The 14,683-nt window shown below is 33.1% G+C and overlaps 1 protein-coding gene across 1 annotated transcript in view; it reads left to right on the top strand.

Annotated features, from left to right (window-relative positions):
* Positions 1–14,683, top strand: part of LOC129972153 (glypican-6-like) — a 118,632-nt gene that overhangs the window by 51,205 nt on the left and 52,744 nt on the right. Inside the window, exons 2-3 of the mRNA XM_056086170.1 lie at positions 1,915–2,117; positions 9,155–9,343. Of these exons, the coding sequence (XP_055942145.1) occupies positions 1,915–2,117; positions 9,155–9,343 (392 nt within the window). The remainder of the gene's footprint in view (positions 1–1,914; positions 2,118–9,154; positions 9,344–14,683) is intronic.

The following is a 14,683-nucleotide window of genomic DNA, read 5'->3' as shown; positions in this document are numbered from 1 at the left end:
TGTGATTAAAAACTAATTCGGTTTAATGATTATAAATTAGCCATTTGAAAGATTTGCCGTTTCCATATAAGCCATTGATTTTGAGGTGATTTGAAAATCTCTCTTATGAATGTGCTAAAAATGAAATATATTAAACAGTAGCAATGTGGTATTTCCATACTTTTGCGTAGAATTTTATAGTTTAGTGCGTTTTTTTTATTAGTTTCATCATATTACAAAGATAATCGCGTTTGCATTTTGATCCTTTTCTGTCTGGCCAAACAGGTCCAAAATTTTAAATAGATTTATAATTTTAATATCAAGATCACATTCGAAATGTCATTCAACCAATTTGTTAATGTATCGTGTTTACCAATAGACAGAATTGCAAATATTTTTCTGACTCAGAGAATCTGAAATTAGGTATTTGGCCAAATCTTTAGGTCAAAATTTTAATCGATATTTATATCAAGAATTAATTTTTTGCACTTTTGCGAAATTAGAGAAAGTTTTGTAATCGTCAAAATGTTCGAACTAGACGTCTTGATGAATCTGCACTTTTAGGCCTCCCTGAACTCAAAAAAGACATTTTTGGTATTATGTCTGTCTGTCTGTCTCTCTTTGACCGAAATAACTCAAAAATGTTTTGAGCTAGACATATAAAATTTGTTACTGTCTTAACGCCAAATTTATAGATTTCTACCGAATTCCGAGTAAAATTTATTCAAAGGAAGTCCGTTTGTCTGACTGTTCAAATATAACTTAACACGATAACTATAAAACAAAGATAGCTAGATGAATGGAATTCGGGACAGAGACTTAACATTTATAGTGTAAACCCTATCAAAATTTTATCGAGATCCAACAGGGGGTTGAGCATCTTTTGGTCTATAATTTCAGAAGCATGTAAACTCTATAACTCAAAAACGCGATGACTTAAATATATCAAATTTTGTTGCTGCAGTTGTGGTTCTGTGTCAAATTTTGGCTCCATTCGGTTGAGAAAAAATGCATCTAAAACAAAAATTAATTTTTGTTGTTGCTTATGGCTCTTGTCATAAACAAGCCCGCTGGCGAAATCGGTGATTTTAAGCCGAGTTTTAGCGTCTCATGTTTCAGCAGCGCCATCTAGGGCCAAGAATACGCCTTAGATACTCATGCTTCACAGCCCTTTTCATGTGGTGGACTTTATACATTTTATCATTCTTCATTCATTCATACATTTTATTCACATATCGTAGTTTAGACCTGAATCAGCTTCTGATCGATCACCTCTGATGCAGTACCCCCAATGGTTCGAAGTCGCAACCAAAGGGATACGAATCCAACACCCAAACAACCAGGCTATCTAGGCCTAAATTAACTTTTATTAGAGAGTATTTGTGAAAGGTTTGGGAACATCATTCACGTTGGTTTAAATTGTTACTACTGAGCCACCAAGGTTTTGCCTCTTGATGCTTCAACTTTACCGGTTGTGTGGGGAGGGGGGAGGGGGGGATGGCCCGTTTCTGGTTTAGCTTCATTCAGCAGTGAAAATAACAGCGTATATATTTTGAACTTTTTCTTTTTATCCTTTTTGCTGTCAAGATCATGCACGAAAATTTCATATTTCTAGTTTTTGTTTTCGCTTTCACATACGCACGAATTAATGGATTGGCCGTCAATCCTTTGATGTGTTAGATCCAAAATGTAATGTATAGCCAAAATTTGAACCATTTTCCATCTCTCTTTGAAGTTTGCATGTTCACAGAAATGGACAAACAGGCTGTCTTTTTGTTGGTCGATTTCGTTCGAATTTTGAACGAAATCTACATTTTCGTTAGAAAGATTGCGTACCAAATTTTATGCTTATTTATACTTACTTGTTTAAGTTCTGTTGTTGTCATAAGCCTGTTATTGCAATAAGTTTTAATTCTGTTTCTCCCTCTGTTGCAGAATACTTCAAAGAGCTGCTGCGGACGTCGAAAAAAGACTTCCACGAGATGTTCTTAAGGACGTACGGCATGTTGTACGACAGGAATTCTTTCATCTTCAAGGACATGTTCGACGATCTCGAGAAATACTATCTCACTGGGGGTGTGGATCTGACCGCTGCCTTAGACAACTTCTTCGATCGTCTCTATCGTAAAATGTTTCAGGTACGCTTTAAAAATTGTTGCATTCCGTGTTAAGAATGTAACAAATAGTGAAACCTACAAAATTTTGTTCTGCATTTACTAAGTTTTTGAGGCTGATTTTCAAACCATACTTCACGACCAAAACTTTTTTCCCCGATACTGTCTATTCAGGAAAGAATGATTGACACTTACTACGTAGCCGAAAACACTTTTTACATATGTTATTTCGTGGCCATCTTTTACAGAGTCAGAATATTTACTAGTCAGGAAAGGTGATCACTAAATAAAATACCGGTGGTTATAATTAAAGTTCCACTATGAAATGGTCATAAAAGGATAACTACTGGACCAAACGCTATCAAACTTGGTAATTAGGGATTGCAATACCAGGATACCGAATACCGGTATTTTGAGCCATTTGTACAATTTTGTAATACCGGTATTCACAAGTTTAAATACCGGTTTTTCGGTATTTACTAGAAATTTTTGAAATTGCCTCCACTATATATTCAGGTATCGCGAACATAGCAATATGGTGTACGTTTTTGTTTTTATGTCTCCCTAACGGGCGAAATTAATTAGCTAATTAATGGCTTAATTAATTGCTTAAATCTGAATTATGAAAATCTTATATTGCTTAAATCTGAATTATGAAATTCTTAAATCTGAACAATTATGAAAAAAGTTGGAAAGTTGATTGGTGCAAATCAGCAGTTGTGTTACAAAAAAGTTACAAATTATTTTTTGTGATATTTACACTCTCTAACAAAACTGGCAAATAAAACAAAAAGAAACACCTGTGTTTTCTTTCTTTTTCCAAAATTTCTAATACCAGTATTAAAACCGGTATTAAGATTTGAAAAATACCGAATACCGGTATTGAAATTTTGGTCCGGTATTGCAATCCCTATTGGTAATATTTTTTAAAAATCATGAGAACTTGTTTTCCGCCAAAAAAAAAAAAAAAAAGGTTAGAAACTCACAACCAGGTTAGAAATGGCACTGTATGTAATATTCTTAAGCAAAATAGGACATGAAGACATCGGTTTAAAAGGTGTTTAATAGTTTCTGAAGCGTGTTCAATGTCGCATCCACTATTTTCTGAATGCAAGTTAAATCGCATTACTGCATTCTCAACAGTAGCTCTTAGCATATCAGGAGGAAAGGTTTGCTTATGTCGGTGTATCGCTTCTTTCAGTTCCACCAAATTGTTTAGATTATCACCATAAACAGTGCTTTTGATGCAACACACACTGAACATGCTTTGTAACACGTTTCAGAAACGATTAAACACATTTTAAACCGATGTCTTCATGTCCTATTTTGCTTAACAATATTGCATACAGCACCATTTCACACCTGGTGGTGAGTTTTTGAACTTTTTTTTCAGGAAAGAAATTTGTTACCTTCTTTAAACTAGTACCAAGTTTGATAGCGTTTGGACCAATAGTTTTCCTTCTATGACCATTTCAAAGTAGAACTTCAATTATAACCACCCTGTATTATCAGCAGCAACTAGGGATTACAATACCGGACCAAAATTTCAATACCGGTATTCGGTATTTTTTAAATCTTAATACCGGGATACCGGTTTTAATACCGGTATTAGAAATTTTAGAAAAAGAAAGAAAACACAGGTGTTTCTTTGTTTCATTTGCCAGTTTCGTGAGAGAGTGTGAATATCACAATAAATAATTTGTAATTTATAAATTATAGCGGTATATAATCACAAAAAAGTAAAGAAACATCTTATTTATTTAAATCACAAAAAAAGTGTAAATATCACTATTCAGTCTATGGTACTATTACAAATTTTTGAAATGTGATTTTAAAAAGCATAATGCATCAATTGTATTGTCATTAAGCCTGAAAAGTAATTTTGTGTAAAAATTACCAGTTGTCGAAAATGCTCTTTCGACATCTACGCTAGTTGGTGATACTGTTAGCAATACGCAATATGCTTTTTTCAAGTATTTACCTCTAAATCCCTTATCTTCAAATAAATCAATTTCTCGTCAGAGGGTTTTGGATATAGCTGATTTCTGTATTGTATTTTGGTTCGTTGATTTTTTTTTTTTATTTATCGCTAATTCTAATTTTTTTTCAAGAGACAATTCCTTTTCACTATCGACATTAGTGACATCATAATCTTCGATAATTGAACCGAATTCTTCTGAATGTAGGATAGGTTTGCGGGTAAAAAATTTTAAGAAAATTTACTCTAAACTTAATCAGATTTGAATTGGTTCTTTTCTTTTCTTATTTTTCATTTTCATTTTTAAAATCATTATAATTATGTAAATACCATAAGACCTTTTCTATTTCGGTATGCCTTTCTTCTGTGCGATTTTTCAATGTAATATATAATTATTCAGATAGTGATGTGTGCTGTTCTTTCAGTTGCTGCAACATGAAATTTATTGTTGCATTAGCTGTTAATAAATTAAAATCTCTCCAACATAATGCCTCAATAGTCAGTTTTATTGGAAGTAGATCTTATATAGTTCTGGATATTAAGTCGAATTCATTTATCAGTTTCATTTATCAAGTTTAAATCGATTATTGCTTTTTGGATTGGATTTCTCAGTTCCAAAAATCGTTCCATCATTAGGAATAAACGGTTCCAACGTGTTTTAGAATCTAATATTAACATATATTCTGTTTTATTTTCAGTTAGTATATATTTTATTAATATGCCATTTTTATAGGGGAACTTTTAAATATCTTAACAATTTTTCGAACTTTATAAATTATAGGAAGCAATTCTTGATAAGTTAATATTTCATCCTCATTAGCAATATCATCTTCAGCAATTACATTGTCATTATCTTGATTGTGAATATCACTCTCACTCTTACTCTTTTCAAAGTTGGAATCCGAAGTTTCTATATCCACAGTATTTGGATTCTTCTGTTCTTTATTTTTTTGGTATAATACATCTATTACTCCTAATTGAATTCCATGTGCATAGCACAATTGCTGATTTTCACCAATCAACTTTCCAACTTTTTTCATAATTGTTGCTCCATCAGCCGTTATGGATACAATATCTTCTTTCAGGGATAATCCATGTTTCGCTAATTTAGATTTAAGCATTTAATTAAGCCATTAATTAGGTAATTAATTTCGCCCATTAGGGAGACATAAAAACAAAAACATATACTATTTTGCTATGTTCGCGATACCTGAACATATAGTGGAGACAATTTGATAAATTTCTAGTAAATACCGAAAAACCGGTATTTAAACTTGTGAATACCGGTATTACAAAATTGTAAAAATGGCTCAAAATACCGGTATTCGGTATCCCGGTATACCGGTATTGCAATCCCTAGCAGCAACAACAAAATTTCTGCACCGATCGACAATCTGACACCTAAAATGCTCTCATGCACAGAAAAAACAGAGGGAGCAGACAGAAAGACGGTTACAAGTGGTTGTTCAGCCCTTATTTCCATTGGCCATTGCTCCAAATATTTTGTGTGGAACTTTGGAAAGGATAGTACCTACTCGGGTATCGATCGCAACACCTGACCGAGTTTTAAAATTACGGGGCCATAACCAAAAATGTCCTTGTGAGGCTTCCTAACTTGACGATAATATAATTCAATTAAACTAACTAAATCATTCGGGAAATAATAATTAAGTAATCTGTATTACGCTTTTATATGAGGTGTGTTATGTTTGTAAAAATTGGATTTTATAATTGATTTTTTAGTCACTTTCTGATCTCCTCAAAATATGAAATTCTGTACAGTTGCGTAGTCTAGATGATTCAATGGTGTTTTTTTTCCGTCTTCAGAACTTAAATATCTGGAAATAAATAAATTTTAATTCAGTTTTGCTTCCGTGTATGTTTTTGTGTTTAAGAATTTCCAAATTAATAAAAATGAGTTATTTATCTACTTAAAGAATTATTGAAAGAGGAAGGAAAAAAAAAAACAGTATCAAAAATGGGAAGTATTTTTTTCTTTAAAAAATAAGAATGAGTACGAAATTGTTTTATAATTAAGCCTTTGGAATGAAGTCTTCAGGATTTTTTTGCTAAAATATTAATTAACATTCATTAAATTTTAAAGGCTCTAATTATAAGTATTTTCTTTCACGATTTCAGGCTTCTACGATTTTGTTTTGACTTCCATATTTCTGATTTAAAATATAAATTCTAATTTTTTTTAGTACATCAAAGGAAATGTATTTTATAAAAATTCATATGATTAAAATTCTTTATTATTTAATATTGTTGATACGGCGGGCGCTACAGAAATTAAAAGATGGTGCCAAAAAAACGTTTCGAAATATCTATAATTTAATTAAATTTGAATGCGAAAGATTAGCAATTATTAGGATGTTGAGAAAATTCCAATTTCTTATTAAAACCTTTCGTCTTATTTTCGTGAAATTGCGATTCTTAAAGAAAAGAATTTTAATTAGTAGTGCATTAAAAACTCTTTGCTTTGATACCTGCAATGAAATAGAAGAATTTGTTTTCGCGATTGTATATTATTACTGCCGTTTCAGACGTAGATTAATTCGGAGACAGTTTCCTTTTCTTTTGATGATGTTGATGAGAGTACGTTTTCTACAAAAATTTGTTTTCAGACGACGAAATGAGTCAGTTAATAGATGAACTTCCTTTTCAAAGAGAACTTGCTTCGAACTAAAAAGTTAAAAAAAAAAAAAAAAAAAATCTTCAATGATTCTGCTTCAATAAACATTAAAATCAAAAGACTTCCCCCGCTTAAAACATTTTCAAAAGGTGTTATCAAAGTAATGAATAAAAGTATATTTCGAAAATTCAAAAAAAAAAAATCGACTTTTGAAAACAGGTGCAATTAAATTCAAATATTTGCTTAAATTCTAATCAGAAATTCGATACATAAAGAGCGTGCCCTCCCCCTCTTTTTTTTTTTTTAAACATGAGAGAAAGAAAAGGGGGGTAGGCAGGATAGGCGGGAGATCGTTTTTGATAAAGAGAAACAAATCGCGAAAGTCATAAAATGCAAAGCCGTGGAAATAATCTAATTAATTGCGCTCTTGTGAAAAGAGATTTTTCTGATTTTAATTTTTTTTTTTTTAATATTTAGTTCCAAAGTCTTTGATATGAAATTCGAACTCTGGAATAAAGGGATTAAAGAAAATAATGAAAGGATGACTTTAAAGAAAAAATTTTATGTTCAAATTTCACATAAGCAATTTTTTCGACTTATGAAAATCAATTTAAAAGGAACATGCGGCGGCATGAAACAAAATAGTTCACCAGTGAATTTTTTTTTTTTTTTTCAATTGATAAATGATCTGAACGACCCAAGTTGCCTTACTCATGACTAGCGGGTATTTCATTAATTGATTTGCTGCTTCAATTATGTTTTTAAAAGCCCGAACGGACAGATTCATTTTCTCTTTCTTGTCATTTATTGCTTAAAGTTGTGAATTAAAATATTTCATTATTCGTTATGAATTTTCAGGGGAGCCATTTTTTTGTATGACAGTAATGGATAAAAGCTCCGTCACTAGTAAGTGATGAAGCATTTAGTAAGTAAAGATATGGCCGGAGGCCGGGCCTGGTTGGTAGAGCGTCGGATTCGCGTCCCTTAGGTTGCGAGTTCGATCCCCGCCGGCCGAAGATTCCTCGCGTGCTTGATGGCTGATGTGCGTTAAATCTGTCGTGGTCACAAAGTCCTCCATGTCGAGAGTAATACCACTGGAGGTACCGGATCAGGGGTGATCGTTCTCTGATTCAGGTCTAAATTACGATCTGTGGTTGAATGACTGAAATGCGTGAATGAAGTCCGCCCCGTAAAAAGGGTTGTGACGTGTGTGTAGCTAAGTCGTTCTCTTGGCCCCAGATGGCGCTACTATAGAAACAAGAGGCGCTGCCCCTCAGGCTTAAATCGACTGTCTTCGAACAGCGGGCTTGTCCATGGCAAGTGCCATAAGAAACAACAACAACAACAGATATAGCAGGAAGCAACTGTGAATTGAAACATTTCGGAGAAATATATCTTATCAGATGCATATAAGTGAACAGCGGCACTCCAAAACTTTCTCGGATATTGTAATATAGTTGAATTTGTGTTTTTCCCCCAATCGTTTGGTTTGATCTAGAATTACAATTGCACTCGCAAAATCATGTACGAAAAAGGATATATTCAAGTCTCTGCGTTCTTGAGCTATCCTGTTTGCATGCTTCGGAAATGATAGACCGATTACAATACTATCGCTGTGCTTCATATGTGAGAAAGTAAAAAGAGTGTTCATGGAGTATTTATTATATGTTACATTGAGTTTGAAACAGAGGATTCACTCTTTTCTGTAATTCCTACTACTGCAAATGCCTAACAAAATTTCATTTAACGAGAAATTTTCTCATGTATATATAATTATATATTGGATTTATAGTGGAATAATTAATAATTATATATTAGATATATATATTAGAATAATTATGTATAGGATTTATATTGGAATAATATATTATATATTGGATTTATATATTGGAATAATTAATAGTTATATATAGGATTTATATATTGGAATAATTAATAGTTATATATAGGATTTATATATTGGAATAATTAATAGTTATATATAGGATTTATATATTGGAATAATTAATAGTTATATATGGGATTTATATATTGGAATAATTAATAATTATATATTGGATTTATATATTGGAATAATTAATAATTATATATTGGATTTATATATTGGAATAATTAATAATTATATATAGGATTTATATATTGGAATAATTAATAATTATATATAGGATTTATATATTGGAATAATTAATAATTATATATTGGATTTATATATTGGAATAATTAATAATTATATATTGGATTTATATATTGGAATAATTAATAATTATATATTGGATTTATATATTGGAATAATTAATAATTATATATTGGATTTATATATTGGAATAATTAATAATTATATATTGGATTTATATATTGGAATAATTAATAATTATATATGGCAATATTTATTGAATTCCCAAGTTTTTATGAACTTTTAAAAAGTCGCGCTCTTTTATTCCTCCGCAGGTCCTGAACAGCCAGTACACTTTCAACGAGATGTATATGAACTGCATCAGCCAGAAGATGGAAGAGCTTAAGCCCTTCGGCGACGTCCCGAAGAAACTCACGGTGGAAGTGAAGAGGTCCTTCGTGGCCACGCGGACGTTCGTCCAAGCCCTGGCGATAGGACGGGATGTGGTCAAGTTTGTTCAAGAGGTGAGTGTTCCGAAAAGAACCCGTTCTCAGTGTCAATAAATTAAGGTTATAGAGATGTAACTCAATGGACAGGTTCTTATTTGTTTCAACTGAATTCTTGACTGATTTTTAATGTTGCATTAAATATAAATTCTATGAATTATAAAATATTGTATCCTTTCTCCTCTCAGCTTGACGACTTTAGGCGTTATACCTTGTAGAAATTCCACCACTTGGTCTGGTGGTGATTTCATCCACATATGGCCAGGTTTAAGCTCTGATGGGCCATCTGACCCATTGTAGGACCATCTCCGCTCGTGGACGTCGATTGGGAGTTTCCCGCAAATTATCGCTAAAATGAGCAGACGTCAAAGAACCCTGATAAACCAAGAGAGAGGGGAAAGAGGGTAAAATGTGCCATGAACCGTCTAAATGGGGTTTTATTGAATTTAGCTCCCGATGCCTTAAATTCAAATCCAAAATGTGAACCTGATACCTATATATGGCCCGGAGAGATCATCCTATTGATGGAGTTTGTGGAAGTTATACCGGTTCAGCTATTCTGAACTCGACATCTGACCACGATGCAAATCTGCCCCAAAGAAATCCTTTTGTTACTACAAAACATAGTATTAATATAACCAAACTAAACATGGTAAGGTTAAAAAATGCATTCATGCAAATAATCATTTTCTGCTTTGACATTGGCTAACAATGTATTAAACTAACCTCAAAACATGGTAGAACCTGAGTCATATTAATTTACATGCATTTAAATCCATAGAACTAAAAATAATAGAGTATTCCTTGTATCCATTCGAACCAAAAAGTTCTATCGCTTTCTAGATGTAGGAATAGTCTCGAATCTAAATGCAGGCACGTAGAAAGTGGCCCGACAAGCCATGCAGTAAAAGGAAAAGAGTGAGACAAAATACTTCGATCCTTCCTCGTTTTTCCGGAGAATTTTTTTCCCACCCCGCTTTGAGAAGTACAAGTGTTGATGAAATTTGAAGTTTAGTAACTCAATTTTCTTCTTCCTGGAAACTGTGTTTGGATTAGTAAATCGAATCCGCCCCAAAACCGCAGGCGTTAGCAGAAAAGTAAAGAGACAGAAGAGGGGGTGGAGAGAGGGATGTAACTGCCGAGCAGAGAAAAAAAATCCTCCCTTGTAAAAAGAGTGGAGATTTTTGTGGAATTGAATATCTTAAAAGGAGTTTCCCGGCAAGTCTATTCTGGTGGTGGAGTAAATGTCCGCTGATCGATTTTAAAAGAGAATTTGCGCGTTATGAAAAATCGCTTTTATGTGGGATATCGCCATATGTTAGTGAAAGTTTCATCTCTTGTTTATTCTGGTTCGGTGTTTTTTTCTGCTAGATCGTGTTATCCGATTTATTTGGGGTGGAAGATTCTTTTCTGTATTGGCTGAATCTGAAAGGTAAACATAACTGGTAGAATTTTAATATGGATTGACAAACTGTGATGTCGGCACCCAAATTAAACTATTACTATCTTCAGAATCTGTCACAAATTAGATTCGAAAATGCATTTTAGCCTCGTGGAACAGATTTTTTCTTATTTTGAAATAAATTTTATTATTTCTCTGTCTAATCTTTCTATTTGGAATTTTTTTTCTCTTATAAACATGATAATGTAGAAAAGGAAAACACTTGATAGTTCAAATTTGGTAAATCGTCTTTTACTAGAATTGTTGATTGTATCAGTTTTGAGGCCAAGAATATCCAAATAAAATTAAATGAATTCTACAATAAGTTTGGGTTAAATGTATGACTCGTGAGTTTATGTGGGCCACAAAATTACAGAGGGAATTAAATTTATTTTGAAAATGCAATATAAAAAGAGCACAAGGATTGCGGAAAAATTATTTTCTTTTCCTTTCACTTCATTTTGCCACTTCGGGGGACATCTGGTTTGCAGTGATTACTTTCGAAGCTGACTCAACCAGCAATCATACATTCCACTGGAGACTTGATTTTTTTAACAGATGAAAATAATGAGTCGCTCCATGAATGCGTTCAAACATGGAAATATTTTTATATGACGATTTTTGGAAGTTTTCAAACATACCTGGTAAATATTTGTAATACCTGCGCTTTTGCAACAATAATTGAATAATAACGATAAAATACAAAGTGTTTATAAATGAATATCAAACTTTATAGGACAATTAAAAAACGAAATAAAGTCCCTTGTTCGCCGGAAATTAACAAATAGCAGTTGAAAGTTTACATTCAGCACAGTTATTGGAGTTCATTGTAAGCCTCTCCAAAAGAATACAAACGCTATCAAAGAGATACGCTAACTCATCCTATAGTTTTTAGCGTCTCTGAAAGACTCGCGTTTTAAGTTTGTCAACGTCAGTTGGCAGAGGTGAAACAAACACCTGCTATTTGATGTAGTCTGGAGGAACGAAAAAAAAAATCAAGTATTGTCATATAAGCATGTCTGCGTTTTTTTTTTTTTTTTTTTTTTTTTTTTGTAAACTTTACATTAAGTTTGCAGTAAAAAAATTGTATGAGTTATCGTGCCACTTCGGTAGCGTTTTCTGCAAGGGCTCATATAGAAAACTTATAACTGTGTTCAATTGAAACTTTCGCCTCTTATTTTTGATTTCTGATGAACAACGAGGCTGTTAGATTAAACTGGATTGACTCCTATCGGAATATACGAAAACAAGAGAACAGATGAATATACAAAAAAAAAAAAAAAAACTGCACAGAAAGACTAAATAGATATTGTAGTCCCAAAATGATTCCAAATTAAGGTTAAAGAAGGAGAGATGACTATGCAGTGGCAGGATAGATGGATAATGTCGTACATCCCATAACGCATAACATCCGAATTCATACCGGAACCAAAAATTTTGAAAAAGAATATTTCACCCGATAATAGTGTAAATTATATCGGGACATGGAAGATTTCCTCAATACTTCTACAGATTCGGAAGGGGGCAAGACAACGCGTGTATATGTGAGGAAATAGGCTCAGTAAAGCACTACATAATAGAATGTGTCGAACTCAAAAGAAACTGGAGGAAGATTCATTATGGATAGAAATTTTAACACAATATTCTAATAACCTGGAAATTTAAAGATATTAAAAGAAATGAGGGAAAAGATTTCTAGCTTTTTACCAACAGTTTGAAGATTATTTAAACTTTATTTGACCGTTTCTATCTTATGCAAAAATTTGGATAGTTGTTGAACATAACAGCCAGTAATCCCTGTTTATGCGGCTTAGTTCTTTCGTAACGGGGTGAACGGCTGTAATTAAAACGAAGCTGTATGTTTTATTTTCTTTTAACAGATCTGTATAGTTGTGATTTTCATATATAAACTCTCTGTAGTTGTTTCATGATCGCTTCCTTAATTATTTGACAAAGTTTTATTTTGCGACATCTCTTCGAACATTAGGATTGTGGTGGTCAGACTTTCATTGACGTCAATACTGATTGACCCTCTCCCCCTCACAAAGATCTAAGCCTCACTTGGAATTGTCATAAGGCTCTTGCAGCTGAATAAGAAATATTCTGTAACTTTCTAGCCAACCAGCCTACTCGCCTTTTTATAAGCGGAACACAATCTATCCATCACGCAGTGGCACACTCTCGAGATTCATTAAAAAGTGCTTCATTTCCAGCGTCACGGGCTGCTTAACGAATGGCAATGTTTGAGGACAAAGCAGAAGTAGAATTCACGGTGTAATTTACTATCTCTCTCGAAGGCCTAACTGAGGTCAGGGACATCGGTGCGACGTGTGTGCCATGCCTATTGCCCGTTTGGTGGAGATCAAAGGAAGCCGCCGAATCTGCGTCGATCCGCTTCCTTAGTGGATTATCTGTGAATGAGAAAAAGGGAAAACCAGCAGGAATGGTTAACCGAAAACTTTCTCACATACAGCAGACTCTCTAATAAGGGTGTTATCCAAAGAACACCTTGTATGGCGTTGGTGTATAATGGTTACGAAATATTAACCTTTGGCGTGAATTTCACTGAATCGATTGTATTCTTCTTGGCGAATTATTTGGCTATTAATCTCTGGCATGCGGTTAAGAGTATCCGAAAATCGAATTCGGCTTTTAAATACGTCCGTTCCGACCGCTTGAAATCAAAATGAAATAACTTATCAAATATGATATATTTAAATGATTGCGTTTTTAAATGATCGCGAACAGCCGAACAGACAGACTTCCTCTGAACGGATTTTGCTCAAAAGCTGATAGAAATTTACAAATTTGGTGTACAGATTGTGTGCCTAATTGGATCCGTGTGACTCAAAGTGTTTTTGAATGATCTTTGTCACAGTAGAATAGATATAATGCCAAAAATGTTTTTCGAACTTAGTGAGGTCTAAAACATGAAAATTCGTCACAATGTTGAGTTCGAATTTTTTGATAATTACAATACTTTTCCTATACTCCATATTCGGGAAATTAAAAATTGTGGAATTTTCTATCTTAATTTATGTGGAAAAAGCTACATTTTATTTTATCGTGGAGATAGAATGTGGCAAGATTAAGCAAGAACTTATGGGTTAAAGAAAATTCACGCACTTCCTATAAATTATGTTTATCAACTTCAAATGAATTGTCAAACATAACAAAACGAAATATGAAAAATTTCATTCTAAAAGAAATTTTATAATGTGACGAAACTAAGCTAAATTTAAAATGTGCATAAAAAAAAATCTCAGTTTTATATTTGAAAACGTCAAGAGAACAAAAGATCCAGAGCCCAAACCCTAATCAGTGGCCTCAAGAAATTGTGATTTGGGCAATTTTTGTTTCTTTTCCTTTGGTTATGTCATTGATCGTCTCTTGTCCTTCACCGTCTTCCATTTTCGAGAAAAAAACTGCTCCATTTTTTACGGGGGGGGGGGACTTTCCAGCCACTAACGATAGCGTTTGTTTCTATCTCATGTGGAAGTTTCGGATCATTGGTCGACTCTACTGCCCAGAAATTTTAAGATATTATGAGGAAGAGTCAGAAAAATAAAATATTGATTATATAGGGTCATTCATTTATATAGGGTCATTCATTAATTATTGTCGGGGTTTCCGTACCTCATAACTTTCGAATAAAAAATATTACGCAAAAACCGATTAACGTATTCGTAAATTACAACTCAAAGAATTTTTATTAATGATATTAAAGTGTAAAGCGTGCACAATTTGCACTTTGTAGGCATTCAGCTGAAGACGATTATGTATTCGTAAATTACAACTCAAAGAATTTTATTAATGATATTAAAAAGATTATTGAATTTGCACATGGCTGCCCTTCGTGACTCGTAACACATCGAGACGAAATTCGATTTCCCTCCAAGTGTTCTCCAGCATTTGTG

Source organism: Argiope bruennichi, chromosome 6 (assembly GCF_947563725.1).
Source record: "Argiope bruennichi chromosome 6, qqArgBrue1.1, whole genome shotgun sequence".
Taxonomy (NCBI): domain Eukaryota; kingdom Metazoa; phylum Arthropoda; class Arachnida; order Araneae; family Araneidae; genus Argiope; species Argiope bruennichi.
Note: the sequence above shows the minus strand (reverse complement) of the source record. Positions and strands in the feature narration are given on the sequence as shown.